Consider the following 21,599-nt stretch of genomic DNA (forward strand, 5'->3'; position numbering starts at 1 on the left):
GGATACCATTGGTGAAGATGATGATGTGGAATAGAAAAAGTAGTCTATCCAAACCTCTGCCAGGTATGACATCTGAATAACTATATAGAAACAAAACTACAGATATCTATATATTTCTATAAAAAAAATATTTTAAAAAGCTGCAAAAATTACCTAACCAGTCTAAGCTGCCTAATTGAAGAATTCCATGACTACAAAAAGGTGCAGAGGAATTTTGCTAAAAGCCACAATCCTATATTAAAGGACCCACTTAACATTTATTGAGAAAAGCGTTTTATATAGCTCTCAGATTTTTTCCTAATGAGGACACACGCCTCCCCTTGTTGGGGCTTGTAATCCCCAGCATGAACTCTTAAATCGCAAGAAGAGGCTGCTATGATCTTAAAATCTTTCAGAACTGCGTCGTTCCGGGCAATTATTTAATTGTAACGGCACAAAAGATTTAACATAAATGAAGCGCCCGAAGGCCCTCGTAAGCCTCTGAACATATAAATAAAAACTCTGTAACTAACAGTTTGTACAGTGGAGCTGTGAATAACTTTATGCACGCCTCGATCTGTAGCTTCTTATTGATAAAGAAGGCTGAATTGATGAAGTGCTTGAATGTCCCATTCCACCAATCCATGAAAAAAACAAATGTTATAAAATTGTTATATGAATTTCTTGACTCTCTATGATGCTTCTTGTACATTGTTGAGCTTAGGTTGCTTCTTCATAGAACTAACTATATGCTTAACGTATTATATCTAACAAGAGAATGCCAAACTATGGTGTGGCCAGCAAATTTTGGGATATACTCTTTCCACATTCATTCCCTCTTTCCTGTGATCTCGCCTTTTCTCTAGAAAGTCATTGGAACTTCAGCTCAGTTGGAATCAATATGATTTCCCCTGCAATCACTTCAGGGCACTGCAAATTCGATACACCTCCCTTCTAGTTCTAATATATTTAGGCTACAATCGCAGATACATGTTTGGATGGTAATGTATAGTGCTAAAAGCAAGCAGGAGTCAGCATGCTGTTTATACAGTGACGTGCATAAGTACCGATCAGGTGAAGTATAAGTTTGATCTGCTATCACATACTGCTAAAGCCTCATCACCTGTAGCACAAAATGGAAAAGCTCTCTCAGCTTTTTGTACTTTAATTTTAAATATGCTAAATCCGGGACTGCCAAGCCCTTTAGGAATTAAGGTCAAATTTTAGCCTAGGAATCAAACCTTAGTATGTGATGTTTAAGCCATCCGGTTCAACATACCTCTTACGTTTAGATTTTGAAACGTTAGATGAGGAAGGATTGCTGTGCCAGTTGCGTTTGCGCTGGTTGATGAACCAGTTATTGATTTGCTTAAGTTGCAGACCCGTTTCTTGTACAAGTCTTGCCTTTTCGTCTTCCTGCGAGCAACAGAAACAGAAAACAATAAGCACAACTCTACAATGTTTTGTAAAAATAAAAATAGCAGATTACAAACCCGGGCTTGGTTATAACTTCATGAAAGTACTGTTACTACTGAAAATAATACCAAGATTCAGATATCTGGGAATATCTGTCGTATGCAATCATTTTGGCTATTTTCCAACATTGGGGATCAAACTTCTAGACATCTTTTCAAGGCAAAGTGCAAACTGAATTGCTACCACTACCACCATAAAGTAGCCTAAATAAAATTAGGCATGAATAAAATTAACTTCAATTTTCTTATCCTTCCGTTGCTTTTTGAGTAAAACGATTTATCCTACCATTTTATTAATCAGTTTGACTACAAAATTATGAATTGAATTCTGCTGAATGTTCTATACATTTATCACGAATGGAGTACAGCCAGACCCTGGATAACATTTAATGATTTCCATATAATGACATTCTTGTCTACAAGTATCCATATAATATCTACAAAGAACTAAGCAGAGATAGACGAATACAGTTGGGTAAGGCCATTTTGAATGTGACTGCCACCAAGCCTTCAGCAGAGATGTGGTATCTCCAGGAAGTTTTCCTGCTCTCCGCTTACGTAAGATCTCCTCTCTTACATCAACAATTCGTGCTTTGTATCCCTGTATGAAATTTACAAGCGATAGAAACGAGGTCTTAGGATTCACTTTATATTTGAAGCTGTTAGTAAAACATCAAATTTTCACAAAACATAGCCATCTCAGATTGTATGTACAGTGGATCTCTCTGTCACGCAAAACCCATGTGCTTATCATACTTTTGCTTTAATAATTCAGACAGGAAACTGCATTACATTAAATAAGTCAATTCACCTGTTTGAGATCATGCTTGAGCTCCTGTCTAACACGTTCCATAAGAGAACGTTCGGTCTCTGTTGGTATAAGAGGTCCAAATCCTCCTGTGTCATGTCCATCTAGACCTCCATCATAAAGATTGGTGTCACTGTCACCCTGATCATCATCGTCATCAGACATGGTTGCACCTGTACCTTCCCCAGGTGACACCCCTGTTACAGACCAAATTAACAATTAAATATTTTAGTCATTTATACTATGCACTACTTATATTCAGATTGTTCAGCTTATATAAATCCTCTAAAACATTAGTAACACACTACAATATCGTTTCTTTAACATTCCTGCAGTGATGATAGTGATCTGTAAACATATTTGCTGAATAGTGGAGGATCAAAGGAGAAATCTAAGGGTCATTTGAAGTGGTGCATTGCAATACAAATTTATTATGGTTTGGCAGTTTGGCTCATTACCGAGATTAATATTCCTAATTGTGCTGTAATTAGGTAATGCACTAATGAAATAGTCTCGTGTTTTGGTGCAACAGCTACATAATTTATTTCTGTAATTCTGTTTAATGTTTTGTTGCAGATCTATTTGCTCGATTTCACTCCAAGTTGCAGAAAAGGGACAAATATGAAATTAAAACAGGAACCATGAGTACAACAGTATATATAGAAACCTAAAATCAAGTTATCCTTTATTATTTTAAGTTTAAACGCAAACAAAGCAGGAAATAATTAAACATGCTCTGCCTTATCTCAATACTACATCAGATTTTTCTGGGTAAAATGGAAGAACTCAAAAGACATGGAGTGAAACAGGCAGACATAGAGGTTCTCTGTATCAGTTTAGTATCAGAGAAACCAGAGCTGATATGAAGAAGCTCTGCTTCTGCCACTGTTATTTTTTCTCTTCAAGAACTTGACATGTATATGTCATATGCGTGCATAGATTTCTTGAAGGACAGTAAATGAAACCAAGGAGCAGCAGGAAAACTAAGCCAAGCTGCAATAAGAGGAATTAAAACCAAAGAAGGGATATAAACATTATTCGCAAATGTGTGCACGCATTGGGATTTGCAGCGAAGAGCTCTCTAAAGTCGCAGAGATAAAACTATACAGAGAGATCATTATAAGAAAACAGCATATCCTTACTTAAAAATAATAAACAAATTGTGCTTAATCCTCAGTTTGAAGCAAGAAAATATCTAAAGATTGATTTTGATATACTTGCACAAGGGTACCTCGTTGTGCAGATTCACACAAAACAATACAAATGGCGTTGCAACTAGGTAAGTCTATTAAGGGCATCATTTGAGTTTACAATTAGAATTGCTCTTTTTCTATATTGATGTTGAACTTAAAGCTCAAAGTTTTGACAATGATATTAATATTTTCTCATTTAATATGCAGGTTGGCAAAATTAGATGCTAAGATGCTGAATCTTCGAGACAACATTGAAGATTGTGATTTGTCTTGAGCCAACCATGTAGTGTTTTCAAGATGTGACAAGATTGGAGTGTGTTTGAGCACATTTACTCCAAAAAACACAATGAGTTGTTGGAACAAAGGTTGAATGATGTTGTTTATGTTCATTACAACTTTTGCCTCTATCATAGACAAATATTGGGCAGACTTATCTTGCATCACTTTAGAAGTGGTTGATCCAAAGTCAATTGTATCACCAGGGTTGAGGATCTCATGTTTAGCAAGGAAAATCATCTATGAATTGGTCATAGATCTCAAAAAGCAGGTGGTACCCATGGTAGAGGAAATAGAGCACAAGCATGCTCCTTTTATGTTGCTATGAATGGTATATAAGTAAATATCATAGCCAAATCATCTTCAAGCAACCTAAATCTAACACCTATGTACAACTTGTCATACAATTGTGCATGTTGGGACAAGCAATGCATGCCCCTTTAAGATCGACTTTGAACTTGAAATTGCAAAAATTCCTTGGCATTGCCAATTATTTTATTTATCTTGAAAAGTTCCCTACCACCCTTAATTCGTTTGAACACATCAAATACAGTGGTGAATAGTAATATTCCATGCTGCATTCTTCTTTTCTACTTGAAATTAGCTTAGGAGCGTATTTACCGTTGATCTCACATTTTCTAGTCTTCTTCTACTAGTGAGTCTCTTCAAGGCCATTTCTTCTGTTTACTCTCACCTATCTTCTATTTGTTCAATTTATTAATCGACAACTTTACAACAATTTATTTCCATTAGCTTTGTAATGTATTCTGTATTTGAACCACCTAAGAAGTGGTTCCTTCCTATTCTTGGTAGTCAAATGTCTTTTTCCTCTTCTTTTTACGAGTTTAGCTCTTCTAGTTCATAGCTCTGTTTAAAAGTGTTTACTATGATTAAAAACAAAGCATACACACAAGGTATACAACACATATCTTGTGTTACATGGGTACACATTTGCACCACTCAAAACTCTTCGTCCCCTTGGGTGTTTTGGGGACAGCCCTAGCCATCCTTCCCAATCAAAAAAGAATTGGAAACATCTCAGAAACACATCAACATTGTAGGGTATGTCGAGAAATAGGGGACAACGAAGGACCATCCCAAGGATCCCAAGCCTATGAAGAATTAATTTTTTTAAATGTTAAAAAAAATTGTTCATGACACTAAAAAGAACTGTTAAATATATCATGGAAGCACTATAACAACAATTAAATTAATCATGACATTAGTAATGGCAAAAAACTGTAAGGCAAGAGCCTACAATGCAATGGTAAATTGTAAGGCAATATTTACATCATGGTTCAGATTTATTGTTAATGATATTATATAACATCTAACACTGACAGTAACAATTTGCATTTCTTATTTCATTGTTGGAAAAGGTTGCAAACTCCAAAATTCTGGATGTTGTATTAGAATTACTAATAATAGCCATTGTAAGAGAGATTAAAGGTGCATTGCCCATAGTCTGATAAAATGTGGTGCTGTGCAAGGAATTCAAAGAAACAATTTCATTTTATGATATGATTTTCATAAAGGCTTCTGCAAACAACATTTAACAGTATCATGTTATATCGATACTACTATACTATCCTGATATTTATTATTTTGTAAAAATTTGAATCTCTGTATGTGTTTTAAAATTTTATATATACTATCATCCCTACCATCTCCTAAAAATGTTCCTCCTACTGCTTTCTCTGAATTAAATCCCCTGTCATATCCAATGATCCACCGACCCCATCCTCCTTCATTACATGATCCATCACACGACCATTTGCAAGTACCTGAGTCCTTAATCTTTCCCAAACTTTAGTGGCACTTTTGAAGGACAAAACAAAGAATTTTCCAATAAGCATAGAAACTAGAATAGATTCCTAACAATTTTCCACACGGAAGATAAATATGCAATCAGATTCATGACGAAATTTCCGCTTGTTAAAAACCTTTCTCCAGGAACCTTTTTCTTCCCATTTGAACAAAATCTTCCACTACTGAAGCAGCATGAAACCAGTATTCTCTCAACGAGCTTCAAGAAAACTAGATCTGCAATCAGAATATGTGCTTTATGATCTATTTAAATCTGCTATTTAACTATTTTAATAGAAGGAAAACCTGCGTCTCAGCCTCTGGTGAGAACTAATCACACCATCCCACTCCCTTGCAGCAAGAGAGGGCCGAAACCTAGGAAGCTTCCTCTAATAAGACATTCTTTACTTTGAGGTTAGACTGCTATTTCAAGGTTTTGCAATGGGGTGATAAGTGAGTTATATCGTGGGGAAATTCTTCTTTAAGTAAACTTTATTTGTAATATGGAGATGTGTGACATTTAGAAAATTTAAGATGCTTTGTTCTTGTGAACATCACCTTTATGCAATGAATGAGGACCATTCACAGTCATGAGAGATGGATTCTTGTTAATCATGACTCATGAAATTTAGACTGGTGAGATTGACAAAAAATCTATGTGATAACTGTTAAAACATCAGAAAGCTCACCCTATTTCCATTCGTCTGATTGTACAGAACTTCCTAGATCTGTTTTGGTATAAGTTCTCAGAAAAGATACATATATGGCTACATTTATTTCTCTGCTGATGTAAATACTAATATTCCTGATGATTATTAATGCAAGAGCATCTCACTCTCTTCAAGTTTTGGTTTTCTTTTGTTCACTTTGGCTGATTCTTTTATTCTAATACAGAGTTTCTGTCAATACAGCAACATGACAACTGACAGACTATGTTGGTACAGACTTCATGTCAATGTGACGACAGGAAGACAAACAGAATGTTGGAAAACCAGCTTTTGTTGTTGTTTGTTACTGGAAGTTAAACGGTTTCTCAGCCACCTCCTTGGTGGATTTGAGGGAAGTTGATAATTTTGGGAAGCTGGGTTGGTTCATGGTTGAGTTGAAAGAGAACATTATTTGAAAGGAAAAGTAGTTTGTCAAAAAAAAAAGGATATGCAGGCCAATAGTGAATGGAGAGATGCACGTGTGAAGTGGTATTGTTGTTTGTAAGTCTGTGTATTGGAACGAATGAAAACTAGACTCATAAAGGGGAATCAGAACATTATGCAGTTTTGGTAAATGTATCTTTGAAAATTGGATGAATGTGTCAAGTGGTATTGTTCTCTGTAGTCTGTATATTGGAGTGAATGAAAATTAGGTTCATAACGGGAATCCAAACATTAAGCAGTTTTGAAAAATGTATCTTCGTAAATTTAACTGGCAATAAAATTAAGTTAAATTTTTCAACTGTCATTTCATATCTTTTCTATTCTTTTCTTTTCTGTGTATGTTTTTGGCACTCTATTGTCAAGAGGGAAAAGTTATTGGGTTTTAGTTTGTGATTATGGGAAATGTTCCCATCAAGAGAAGGGTTATTGTTCATTTTGTCCATTCACTGAAATAATTGCTGCATACACTTGATTGTGTTAAAAATCTGAAAAACTATAATTTTCTGGACAGTTCACTTTCAATGTTTTGACAGGCAGTCTACAGAAATCTGTTTATTCTTTCAAGGCATAGTATGTGTGGGTGCAGGTGTGAACCATCAGATTGGTATCAGAGGATCGTTGTGTGAAATTGTTGCCATTAAGTGGTATCAGAGCCCAAAAGATCTGGACAAGTAAATTGAAACATTTTATTAAACCTTGGTGAAGTATGAGCATGACAGTTTAATGTTGTGGACTCTTGGAAAGATTGATGTGTTGCAAAATGACAGGGGGTACCAAAAGACCGGGCAAGAGGAAATGATAAAAGCCCTAGATGATGTACCAATTAGTAAAGATAGGGAAGGAAAGATGCAACAATAAACAAAGAAAGAAAGCCTCAAAAGAAAAGACGGGAAGAAAGATAATCTGGCAAGGCAAGATGCATAATTTGAAAGAGAATTAGCAGAGTTACGAAATGATTTTGAGTTGTGCAAAGTTTTGTTAGAGTCGTGGATTGAGAAAAGAAGCCAAGATTTGTATGGGTTTGACTAATGAGAATGAAGATGAAATATATAGAGTTTCTTGGGAAAAAAAAAATGGCAAATGATGGCTTCCTTAAGAGAAGATGAGAGTATGAGGAAAACCCTAAGGGGTTTGAAAAACAAAATGCTGTCAAAAGTGTAATATACCCTAGATGAGGTGAAGGAGGTTATCATTGAGGAAAACATGAAGGGAAATAAGAAAGAATGGGTGTTTACAAGCATGAGAAGTCTGAAAAGGAAAGTCAACAATAAGAGCTTGAAGGTGATGAGAGGACAGTAAAGCACTTGTAGAGAGTTTTGAGAAGAATAAGAGAAGAGTAGTTGCAGCAGTTTTCCAAGAGGACATGAGGTAACCATACACACAAGAGATACTACCTAAAAATAAAGAGTATGAAATTAGAATTTTTGAAGATGCCCTATAATCCTATGATGCTTTAGATGATGTTTGCAGATGAAGGAAAGGAGTTTGCAAAATGGAAAAGTTGACAAGAACAAAGGAGAATCCAGACAGCAGTTTATTGCCGAGGTAAACATAAGTGAGAATGATAAGTAGGTGATATTTTCCATAGCAAGTCAAACTGTGATATTGCTATCAAGATTCAACTCTATAGTTCTTACTCATTAGATCTAGGTGATGCTCATAGAGATAAAGTATTGGGCCTTCCCGGGAGGTCACCCATCCTAGTACTACTCTAGCTTGACAATGCTTAACTATTGAGTTTCCTCCATAGTTAAACCCACTCTGCTTGAAATCCCATTTGCAAAACCATCACCAAGTGTTGTGCCTTATGAACCATTCATTAGAAAGCCCCTTGAGCTCATCAATTGATAAGTAGGATATGTTTTCCACAGCAAGTATTGCAATCACAATTCAATTGTGCAGTTCTTGAGTCAAACTCATTGACCCATGTTTCGTGAGTAGTGGTTCACATGAACCCATCTCTCATGAAAATGAATGGAATACTTAGCACTCAGGATCTAAATAATGCTCACAAAAGTGAAGCACCAAGACTTCCTAGGAGGTCACCCATCTGAGTACTACTCTAGCTTGAGCATGCTTAACTATGAAGTTCCTCCACAGGTTAACCCACTCTACTTGAAACCCCATTTGCAAAACCTTCACCAAGTGTTGTGCTTTATGAATCATTCATTATAAAGCCCCTTAAGCTCATCAATTGATAAGTAGGAGATATTTTCCACAGCAAGTCAAATTGTGATATTGCTATTAGGATTATAATGTAGAAACCTAGGACAAGTCCAATACACCTTGTGAAAGGTGGATGGACAAAATAAACTAAAATGGAAAAATACTCAATGTGATGCGGCACTAATATATTTGATTAACCATTTTGTCCATATCAATAACATTACAAGATGCCTCTATTTATAGAGGCCTTTGATTGTTTCTGAAAACATCTAAAAATTAGCCAACATAGGACAAATAGACTTTTCTAGAACTATCTAAACATAAATAACTTTTAGAAGTTTACAAACCTAAATATTAATTTTACCTAACCCTATTCGTTAATCCAACTGGAGTTTCTAGATTCCTCTAGTATGTTTTTTACAATTTCATTTGAGGGGGAAATTACACATTCCAACACTCCCCCCTAATTTCAGCCTCAAATGTTGTTGCAAACAAATCCAAATCTTTTCTTTTGCCTAATGCCAAGCTACTATTTTCCAATAATCTTCATATCTATTAATGCATGAATAGTTTGTTCCAAGGCTGCAGCCTTTAATTTCTATAAACATTTTGTTAGCAATTTGCTACCAATTATTTCCTCTTTTCATAGGATCCACTGATAATTTTGCCTCATCTGTCACAAATGTCGGTGTCAGGTTTCACTAATAACCGTGATCATATTCATGTCTTCTTTCAACTATACCTTGATGCTTCATTTGTCACAAATGGTGACAGGGTTCTCCAAATAACCTTGCTCTGCAAAATAAAAAAATCTCTTTGTTGTAACAAATAATGACAAACAAATTCCTTCCTCCTTCAGCTATCCCTTGATTAGTTGCTTCTATCAAAACAGGTGACGGGATTCTCCCAATTAATCTAGCTTTGATTCGTCTGTCATAAAATGATGACAGAATTTTCTTAACTTGGCTCTGATACCACTTGTAGAAACCCAAGACAACTTTGATACACTTTGTAAAAGTTGGATGGACAAAATAAACTAAAATGGAAAAATATTCAATGTGTTGTGGCAGTAATATATTTGATTAACCATTTTGTCCATATCAATAACATTACAAGATGCCTCTATTTATAGAGGTTTTGATTGTTTTCGAAAATATCTAAATTAACCAACATAGGACAAATAGACTTTCCTAGAACTATCTAAACATAAATAACCTCTAAAACTTTACAAACCTAAATACTAATTTTACCTATTACTATTCGTTAATCTAGCTAGAGTTTCTAGATTCCTCTAGTATGTTTTTTACAATTTCATTTGAGGGGTAAATTACACATTCCAACATATAATTGTGTAGTTCTTGAGTCAAACTCATTGACCCATGTGTTGGCACTCAAAATTGAAGCCCCAATTTTGAGTACCATTGAGAAAATTAAGCCCTTACGTGCTTTTAAGTCATGCATACCCGACTATCCGTTTGAGGCCTAAGAGGTGTTTAATGTTTCTAGCACCTTGCATTCAATGCGTCTATGTGTTCCATGAAAATAACTGCCTTTCCGAGGTATTTTGTGAAGTCTTGTTTTGAGCAATTGTCAAATTTGCATGTTTGCCTATGTCAAACAGCGACAGGAGACTGTGTTTGCAATTGAATATCTCGCACCCAGTAATGTTTCATAACTTTCCGCTTTGGGAGTGTTTAGTGTCCATACCAAAGAGCCTATGTTTCAAATTTCGAGTCATTTCAAATCTGTTTGACTAGGTTTCGAATTCCTCAAAGTTGGTTATTTGTTGTTGTCATGCTAATGCAATTTGTTCTAAATTCTGGGAAACCCTATTTGACCTATTATAACTTTTGACCAGTTGACCCAAATAAGAAATTTCCTTTTGCATCATCCTGTAAGGGTCAGAAACATGTTACGTTTCAATTTTGAGCTTATGACGAATCTGTTTGATCAATTTTCAAACACGATTCCAAATGCAATTTGTAACGTTTTACTAGTGTCAGTAAATGCAGATTTGTTGGAACCCCTATTCGTGATGTTATAACTTCGAATCCGTGATAGGTGAGGTCAAATGGATTGTACCACTATGTTCTCCTCTGAAAATACTTCAAATGTGCCAATTTTCAAATCTTGACGAATCCGTCTGCACACTTTCCCAAGTCCATTCCATTTGCAAAAACCACTTTTCTGTCAAGTGTTTCCAGTCTGCAAATTTGAGTAGCTCATTTTGACCGCTCGCCAAATTCGTCTTGTTATTTGTCATGAGCTCAAATTGCAGATTTATACTCTCCTCGTGACAGTGAACCAATGCCCCATTTTTCGTTTTCCCAAGTGTCAATTTGCCTAGTTTTTTAAGCCAATTCCGAACACGATTTATTGTTTTCTAACATGTTTTCTTGCAGGCAATTCTGAAAGGGCAACTTTGACAGTCAATATCTATTGATTGGGAATTTCTCATGAGACAAGATTCAACAGGGTAGGAGTATGCGGAACAAAGAATCAATATGTCGGATTTCAGAGCATGGTCAGGTGTTTTTGTCAGTTTTTAAAGCTGGTCAAAAGACCTCCTGGCACAAAATTGACAAGTTGTAGATCAATGGTAAAATGAGTTTTATTTGATTGTTCAGCGGTCAAACTTGATTCTAATCAAGATAACAGGTTCAATGGATCAGTTTGAAACATTTGTTGTTTGAAAACGAAAAAAAATTTAGCCAGACCCACTTTGGGGTTCGACTAACTTCAACAAACTGATGACAACTAAGGAAATAAAAGATGTTTTAGAAGAGGGATTATAACGATATTAGTCATTATAGTACCTTAGTTGGCACATTCTAAAATCGTATTTTCAGAAGATATAAGCTAGTTTTTGGCAATAAAGATTATGTCAAATAAAATGTCATAGAGTCATATAATGAGATCTTTCAATTTTTCTATAACATCATCCTGGTGTTTATTCAGTAAGTTTACTAGGGAGTTTGTGCACATGAGTGGAGTTTGCAAGGTTAAGATTCTTTCGAAAATCACTGCTACAGCTCATGAGGATGGAAAGGGTCAAAGTATTTGGAATACTTTTGTTCACACTCCAGGGAAAATTGTCTCATATTTGCATTCAATAATTTTGTGGTCGGGTCCTTTTTCCATATTTCTTTCTGTTATTCTTCCCCTTTGTGTTACAATCATTTGGCCAAAGAAAGCCAGTTGGATGTGGAGGTGAGCGCAACAATACCAGGGAACAAGAAAAAATATAGACAATGAGGTAAATGAAATCTGCAACATTATAGGTAAAGATATATGGGTGCCACGTGTGGAGAAAGCTCTTGAATGAAAGAGAGATTAGTTTCATTCTAGACGTGCTGCAAAGGTATAAAGGAAGGCAGTCGGCTTGGACAAAGGATGATCTGGGAAGCAAATTGAAGGACTATGGAATAGAAGATGTTGAGGAGCTAACTTTGATGGATGATCCAAAGAAAAAAGGCAGAAAGCCACATTTCAAAAGGCACTCCACATACGTTAGAAGAACACCATCCTTAGCGGCAGGCATTTAAAAAGGAGCATGCCAATAAAATGTTTCCTTTGTATTAAAGAAAAGGGGAGGCTTTGGCGGAGAATATTACCAGAGCAGACCATAGCTCGAAAAATTCGCTGCATGAAGGAGGGAATCACAACTGCAAACCAAGCAGGGCAATCCCCACACAAGGCAAAACTGCACCCCAATGTAGCTTCCGTAAGGCCAAATTGGAGCTTTTTCATTTTCTGATTGCACTATTATTGCAATGGATTCTTAACAAAGGTATGGGTTACGAAAGTATACAATGAGAAATATCCAAGGCTATAAATAAGTCCCACTCTGTCTGCGCCACAAGAAGATATTCAAAGCATTTTGTAAATCTTCAATGATACATGCGGGAACCATCTCATATCAAAAGCCGCTAGTCAAAGAGCAAGGAGCAACCGCAGCGTAGGAAGGCGTCCCACCGGGGCAAGGAAACAGAGAGGAAGCTGAGGTGGCATTAGGTCAAACCATGCCTTAGCCCACGTCAAAATAGAGAAGTTGCAAGGAGTGGTCAAGGACCACGCCTTGATAGAGAGTTGTAGCTAAAGAAGGGGAGGAAGCTGCATCAGTCCGCAGCTATAAGAGCAAGGGTCCACGTGAGAAGAAAAGCCCATAGCTGGAGAAGGCAGGGAGCCCCACATTAATGGATTTGCATTTCAAATAGTAGGGCTGGTCCGGCTAGATGAGAATGGTGTAACTGAGAGTTTACTTTGGGATGGATGATGGATCGTAGAGTCAGTAATGGCAGACATACAGAGGTCAATGCAGTGACAATGATATCTGCGGATCCTATGGATTGTGTAATCCCAATGATGTGTGCAGTTATGTTGTAAGTTTCAGTCCAAAGAATGATTCTCAAGGTTGGTGGTCAATTGGATGTATTCGGCAAAAACCCATTCAATGCTCTCCCACAACAATAACCATCAACGACTTCTTTGAAACCAAGAATCGATCCATGCCCGAAAAATGAGTTGTCTTTTTCACATTGAAATGAATGTTACTATCCGCTTCAGTCTGATTGCAAATCCGGCTCTAGCACTGTCAGAATAGATACAATGATGTTGGAAATGATTAAAATCCAAGCCGATGCGAATAGGACCAAATCTGGTAGCAGCTTTGATTTGATTCCCGTATTTAACTTATATTTTGGAAATGAAAGCTCCTGAGTTTCATCCCACATTGCCAAAGTGGGAGTCTTTCTCTGTGTTTTAATACAAAGGCGCTTATATGGTAAGTGTCTTCAAGACACGAGCCTTTTGAAAGGCAAAGGCATGTGGTGGAGCCTATGAAGAGCTACCTGGTGTGAAAACCAAGGAAATTTCGACCAAATGCACTGTCGGAAGGAGTTCGCCAGAAAAGGTTGAGGATTTCGATGGTCACCATGTCGCCATGTCGCCACCGAAAAACAGGAGGATCTCGCCAGTAGTGACATGGCAACCTCCCAAAAAATGCAAAAAACCGGCAGAGAACATGGGTCCCATCTAGGTGATTTGGCGGCATCAACAAATAACAGAATGACAAGTCACACCGCATGAATGGTCAAAGGAAGTTCGCTAGAATCCAGTGGTCGCCATGTCGCCACTGAAAAATGGGAGGTTTTCCAACAAGTGACATGGCAACTTGCCGAAAAATTCAAAAAACGGCACGTATATGTGGGACCCACAGTGACCAGAGGACCTATCACAGATTGACATGTGGCATCTTGTGAGTGGTTGAGGAGATATAAGGGGTTTTTTAAAACTAAAATAATATCCTCCTCAATTTGAACGTTCAGTATCCAAGTTGAAAAATTTGTTTTAAAAAAATGAATTTTCTATAGTTTTAAACTATAGAAATAGTTTTAAATTTTTAAAATTCATTCCTTTTAACTGCTCTGGCCATGGTTGGGAGCATGATTTTCAAATAGCCACTAGAGGGGCAATTTTTGTCGAAAATAGGCACTTCAATATACTGTTGGAACTGGGAGGAAACGAATTTTCCAAATATGAAGTCAGATTTTGCACAACTATTCATCAGTTCAGTCTATAAGTGAATTTGTAATTTCTGAGGCATTCTCAGCAAAATGGGCAGAATTCACCATTACACATCAAAATTTGTTAGGAGGCAGATATAAAACCTTGTTGAAGCCTGAATGTGGAAAAAAGTAATTCTAAAAAGTTTTCTTGGCTTCAAGAGGTCATCTTTAACTGATTTTTTACCTTTTCCTTGATTCTAGATCTGGCATCAACAAGCAGTTATTGTTCCATCAAGTATTTGAAATAATTGTATACTTTTGGTAGGCCAAATGACAGAGGATTTGATTTACTAGTTGCAGAGAGAGATTAGAGAGATTCTTTTCATTGCTAGGAGATGATTTCCAAGTGAGACACATGTCAGATGCACAACAAATCCGAGAATTCACTCTCCTCTATATCATTCTCTTTCTCACTGTTTGTAGAGGTTCTAGTTTTGGAGAAAAAATGACTCATTGTTGTGATATCGTGTGTATTCTAATCTAGAGTTTTCTCAGATTTGTGAAACCATGTTCCAGTCTTGATGTGTTCTCATCACTGTGACACCAATTTTCTTCAGCATAATTCTCTTGTATGAATAGTAGTAGTGAAGATTATAGAGAAAGTTCAAATCTATTAGGTGTTTTTCTGTTTTGATTTCATGCATTTGAATGTATTGTTTCAAAGAAATGAATACAAATGAGCAAGAATTTCTTTAGTTTCATTCTGATTCTCGTCTCCTATCTCAGTAATCTGCAAATCTTATGTGGTCTAGGAACAAAGAACTGAGACTCATTTGCATCCCTTTAAGGTTGTATGTCAAATATGTTTTGTTGTTGGAACAAAGGGCCAGGTAAATGCTTGATGTGTTTGATAGGATTGTTGGTTATTTTGAGGATACTTCATAAGAATAAGGTCTTTATGAACACCGATCTCTGATTCACAAAGTGATTAGACGGATATGATATTTTGGTGTATGAAATATGTCCTTAATATCACAGATGTATGTATTTGATTTATGAAAATGCCCAATGGATAAGGCATTGATCGGCTATAGGATCAACTTGTTTTCACTATTGCATATTTGGGGTTTTGTTGAAAATCAACATTATTAATCAAACGTCTTTCCCTTTCATGTTGAAGAGCTGAAAAGGATGCCCTCACTCAACTTGTGAATTCCATAGAGTTGCAACTTGCTAGTGCAGATCTATGTTATTGCATGAGTCATTAGGAGAAATAAGGGTTAAATTTGTTGTTAAAAGATTCAAGAATATGTTTAGCACTGGTACCATATAAATTGAATCTGAGGTCCACCTGCCTCGATTTTGCAGAGCCTGAAGTAAAAGAAGGGTCAAGCCTTATAGTTGGCCCGGTGTCTAAAAGGACATGTTAAGGATGGGAGTTAGCTGCCCCTAGATGTGTCTTGTTCTCATCGCGGTAATTTGAAACCTGTAGTGTTTCAAAACACCAACATTTCATGAGTATTGGTTCACATGAACCCATCTCTCATGAGAATGAATGGAACACTTAACACTCATTGGATCTAGGTAATGATCATAGAGGTGAAACACCAAGACTTCTCAGGAGGTCACCCATTACAGTACTACTCTAGCTTGAGCACAGTTAACTGTGGAGTTTCCTCCATGGTTAAACCCACTCTACTTGAAAACCCATTTGCAAAACCTTCACCAAATGTTGTGCCTGATGAACCATTCATTAGAAAGCCCCTTAAGCTCATCAATTGATAAGTAGGAGATATTTTCCACAAGTCAAATTGTGATATTGCTATCAAGATTCAACTATGTAGTTCTTCACTCAAACTCATTAACCCATATTTCATGAGTAGTGATTCATTGAACCCATCTCTCATGATAATTGATAAAGGGTGCTCCCCTTAATACCATAAACTCATAACAGAAACAAAGAAACAACAGCAAATGCAAGAATAAAATATGGACTTATTTGAGCTGCAAATGCAGTATTACAGAATTCATAAGTATAATATGCTATCCCACATGGGTGCCTTCATTACAATAATTTGCGAGACAAGCTGCGAACTATCACCCAAAGCTATCCTAAACAATGTTCAGGCCTTTCTTAAATAGGTAATTTTATGCCACCTGGGAAGGTTCTAGAGATTTCAACTTAATATCTAGGGCCGATAGACCCTAACAATACATATAGAGTCCGCCAAATACATCTTTGACAATTATTTTAGATATTTCAAGTAGCCCAACTTTGAAAGGCCATAACTCACGAATTGTCACTATGATTGGTTATTATAACCACTTTTCAGAAATGCTAGCTCCTGATGTACAAGCTTGGAACATTACTAGCGCCCTTCTGTCGAGTTTTTAGACCTCATCCAAGCACTCTTAAGGCCTCCAACGGTGAGTCCGAAGATTTTTCTGAAAATATTTCCATTGAAAATTTGCAATAACTTCTTAGATACTTATGATTGAGCAATGAGATTCTTATGGTAGGCTTACAACTCTAAAATGAACCTTCCTATAGAAAATGAGAACATTCCGAGCTCATATGACAAACTTACTAAAAATAACAAGTTCCCACAAATAATAACTACCCTATCTACTAATCCTTGTTAAAATAGAAAAGACTAAAATAAAAATATTTTTGGGTGATGCAAGATTGCTCTTACACCTAGGATGCTCCTGCATCAAACACCCAAGGTAATTTGAGAAGTGACCTTGTTACGCCTCAAGTGTTCAGAGGAAAACCAAAATGGTTAACCTCCTCCTTTGCTAGCCATGATGAATCCTCTACTAGCCTCCCTTTCCATTTGACCAGGTATTCCTCATCAGTTCTATTCCTTGTACTTTTTTCAACACAACTGTCCAGTATCTCCTCAATCTATTTTGTAGCCGAACTAGCTAATGGAATAATCCACTGCGCTTTTGCAACTTCATCTCCATCACCTCCTCCATATTACTTTGTCAAATCTAAAATATTAGATACTGGAGAAATATTCAATTCAATAGGCAACTCCACTTCATAAGCATTTCCAAAATCATGCCTTTCACTATCTTGCACGGTCCAAACTTCTTCATCTTCAGCTAATTATATGTACCCACTGGAAAATGCTCCTTTCTCAAATGAACCATGACTTCATCTCCAATTTGAAATTCCTTATACCTCTTTTTCACATATGCCTTAGCCTTGTACTATGTATTCATCTTTGTAATGTGCTTCCTCACCTCCTCATAGATATTCTTCAAATGTTCAGCAAAATTTTTTGCTTCAGCACTACTTATCTCTTCTTTATCCAACTACCTCAATTCAAAAGCATTTTTGGGACTACTCCCATATACAATCTAAAATGGTGATTTACTAGTACTCCTATTAATAGAATTATTATATGCAAATTTCTCCTGTGGTAAAATCATATCCCATCCTTTTGGTTTATCTCCAACCAAACATCTCAGCAAGTTTCCCAAACTGCGATTCACAGCTTCTATCTGTCCATCAGTCTGTGGATGATGTGATGAACTGAACTTTAAATCTCTCTTCAACTTCTTCCACAATGCACGCCAAAAATACCTAACAAATTTGGTATCTCAATCTGAAACTATAATCTTTCGCAAACCATGTAGTCTCACCAATTCTCTAAAAAACAACTCTGCTACATGAACAACATCACTAGTCTTCTTGCAAGGAATAAAATGTGCCATCTTTAAAAACTTTTCAACCACCACAAAAATAGAATCATGCCCGTGCTGTGTCCTCGATAATCCAAGAACAAAATCCATGCTGACATCCTCCTATGGTTTCTTTGGTATAGGTAATGACTGATACGACCTTGTATTTTGCTTCACTCCTTTCGCCAACTAACATACTCTACAACCCTATACAAACTTCTTCACATCTTGCTACAACTGTGGCCAGTAATAATTCTCAACAACCAAAGCTATGGTTTTATCTCTACCAAAATGTCCAGCCAACCCTTCACTATGCTTCTCTTTAATGAGATTCTCTCTCATTGAACTTTTTGGAATGCAAAACTGGCTTCCTTTGAACAACATACTATCTTGGATCATAAAATCCAACCACTTTGTCCTGTCAATTGTAACAAGTTCTGTACAAGCCTTCCACGCTTCACCAAAATCAGGATCATCCGGATACAAAGTACTAAGTTCCTACTTCTATCTGCATTTCTATCAGCAAAACTTGTCTTCTACTAAGAGCATCTACAACTCTATTAGACTTCTCACTCTTGTGTTTCAAAACAAATGTATAACTCTGCAAAAACTCAACCCACTTCAAATGGGTTTGGTTCAATTTTCCTTGACTATTCAAATATTGCAAAGCTTGATGATTAGTATACAAAACAAACTCCTTAGGAAGAAGATAGTGTCTCCACTTCTTCAATTCATAAATAGAATATTTTCTTTTTGCATCATTCAATTTCTCATTGAAATAAGCAACAAGTCTACCTTCTTGGCTCATAACAGCTCCTATTGCAGTACCACTAGCATCATAGTCTACTTTAAATACCTTGTTAAAATCAGGAAGTGCTAAAACAGGCTGCTCAATTTCCTTCTGTTTCAACAGATTAAAACTCTTATCTGCTCATACAGTCCACTTAAATTTTTTCATATCCCCTTTCATTGTTTTAGTCAAGGGTCCACAAATACTGCTAAAACCTCTTATGAACTTTCTGTAAAAACTAGCCAGTCCATGAAAAGATCTTACCTCTGTCGCACTCCATGGAGTAGGCAATTCAAGGATTGCCTTCACTTTCTTTGGGTCCAGTTTTAGACCTTCAGTTGAAACTACAAATCCCAGGTACACCAACTCCTCCTTTACAAAACTGCACTTCTTCAAGTTTATCAACAACTTTTCTTCCCTCCACTTATCAAACACCTTGCGAATATGAATCAAATGCTCTTCCAATGTCTTACTAAAAATCAAAATATCACCTAGGTAAACAATGACAAACTTACCCAAAAACTCCTTCAGTACCTCATTCATGAGCCCCATGAAAGTGCTTAATGCATTGCTTAGCCCAAAAGGCATGACTAACCACTCATACAATCCTTCCTTTGTCTTGAAAGCAGTCTTCCATTCATCACCTTCTCTAATACGAATTTGATGGTACCCACTCTTCAAATCTATCTTTGTGAAATATTTAGCTCCACTCAAACAATCCATAATATCATCCATCCTTGACAATGGAAATCTATACTTGATTGTGATCTTGTTGATAGCGCGAGAATCTGTACACATCCTCCATTCGCCATTCTTCTTTGGTGCTAATACGGCTAGTACAACAAATGGACTCAGACTCTCTCAAATCAACCCCTTCTACAACTCATTAACATGCCTGTTCAACTCTTCACTTTCTGCTGGTGTCATTCTGTGCGTTGCCTTGTTTGAACTGGCTCCTAGAACCAAATCCATCTGGTGACTGATCTTCCTTATTATGGGCAATCCATCAAGTACATTATCTGATACAATATCAAAAAACTCTCCCAACATATCTGCAACTTCTGCAGGCACTTCCTTTACTTCTTCTTTACTATCTTTAGGAATTATAGCAAAACACATATGCTCATGTTTCATACCTTTAAGAAACTCTTTTCCATCAACAAAACATATTCTGACAGCACTACATACCTTTTCTTCTTTCTCCTTCAATGATTTCAACTTATGTTTCACTCCATCCTTGGTCAAAGTGTAGGTATTTGCTCGCCCATCATGTATAGCATGCCTGTTAAACTACCACAGCCTACCTAGCAACATATGACATATGTCCATAGGTATAATATCACATAGTACCTCATCTTGGTAGCTTCCAATCTTGAACTTCACTGAGGACTACTCATTGACCATGACCTTGTGGTCAGCGTGCACCCAAGCAATACGATATAGACACGAGTGTTTCTGTCTCTTCAACTTCAACTTTGTGACCATCATTTCTAACACCAGATTGTCAATACTTCCACCATCACAACACTTATCTTCACATCTGCACCTTGTGCAAAATAACCTCCTCCTTTGATTAGGTTCATTCTCACCACTCAGCAGGACTCTTCTATTAACTAGGACTCCTCTTTCAACATCTTCATAATGTGAGGATCTGGCATCTTCATCAACATGTGCAATTCTGGCTTGGCCTTCTATTTTTCAATCTGTCCTTCCTTGGCTCTGGGTACATTCAAATGCTCTATGCCCTTCTTCTCCGCAATGAAAACATTTCTCACGGAAGCCTCCTCTTCCAGATCCTTATCCTCTGCCTCTTCCTCTCTAATCTCTATTGTTCTGATCATGGAAACAATTGGAATTGTTTCCCCTCTGGTTATTACTACTACTTCCATCCTTATCCTTATTCTTTTGATCATCATTACGGCCTCCATAAGATCGTCTGCCAGATCTTCCATGGCAACCTCTTCCGCTATTCTTGTTGCCAAATTTCTTACTGAGTTTCTCCTCAACTTTGAGGGAAAATTGGTATGCCTCCTCAATACTATTCATTCAAACCAAACTCAGCTCATCCTAAATGCTTGGCCTTAACCCATAAAGATAATAGGCCACTTTCTCCTTATCAGCTTCTGCATAGCCGGTTCTAATGAGAACTCAGTAGAACTCTTCAGTATACTCTTGAACAGATTTTTCCACTTGCTTCAACCCTTGCATTTTCTTCAACAAATCAAGCTCATAATCCACAGGAGTGAATTGTCACTTTAGTTTAGCTATCATCCGTTCCCATCTAGTGATTTTGTCCTTTCCCTTTCTATTTCACTCCAACTGAACCTCCTGCCACCAGATCTTCGCATGTCCCTTCAGTTTTGCCTTTCCAAATTTGACCCTATCAAGATCTTCAATATCTTCATACTCAAAGTACTCCTTCAGTTCATTGATCCAATCGATCAGCTCCTCTAGATTAAGATTTTCTGTAAATGTGGGAACTTCAAACTTAGGTCTTTTTCCAATCTTGGAGATGGCTCTAAAAAGCCTCTCTTCCTCTGAGTTTAGAACTACCTTTGCTTCGGCATTTTCTTCTACTTTGTCCTCATCCTTGCTTTCATCTCTTACAGGAAGATTTATTCCTCTGCGCATTTGTTCTTCCAATGCTTGCATTTGTCTTTGGAGGTCTCAGAAACCCTCAGGTGTAACACCTACAGCTCTTCCGCCATGCTCTCTTCGTGGAGGCATTTTTCGCACTTATGTTGAAACTCTAGTG

At 36.9% G+C, this 21,599-nt stretch overlaps 1 protein-coding gene across 2 annotated transcripts in view; it reads right to left on the reverse strand.

The window, feature by feature from the left end:
* Nucleotides 1-212: 212 nt before the first annotated feature.
* LOC149537468 (homeobox protein knotted-1-like 7) overlaps nucleotides 213-21,599 on the reverse strand; it is a 63,000-nt gene continuing 41,613 nt past the window's right edge. For both annotated transcript variants that reach the window (XM_089798901.1, XM_089798900.1), the window contains 4 exons: nucleotides 2,266-2,459; nucleotides 1,924-2,055; nucleotides 1,259-1,395; nucleotides 213-1,102 (listed from right to left, as the gene is read on the reverse strand). In XM_089798901.1, the coding sequence (XP_089655027.1) occupies nucleotides 1,099-1,102; nucleotides 1,259-1,395; nucleotides 1,924-2,055; nucleotides 2,266-2,459 (467 nt within the window). In that variant the 3' untranslated portion in view covers nucleotides 213-1,098. The remainder of the gene's footprint in view (nucleotides 1,103-1,258; nucleotides 1,396-1,923; nucleotides 2,056-2,265; nucleotides 2,460-21,599) is intronic.

This window comes from Cupressus sempervirens, chromosome 9 (genome assembly GCF_028749045.1).
Source record: "Cupressus sempervirens isolate cs-2001-9-10 chromosome 9, ASM2874904v1, whole genome shotgun sequence".
In the NCBI taxonomy this organism is placed as follows: domain Eukaryota; kingdom Viridiplantae; phylum Streptophyta; class Pinopsida; order Cupressales; family Cupressaceae; genus Cupressus; species Cupressus sempervirens.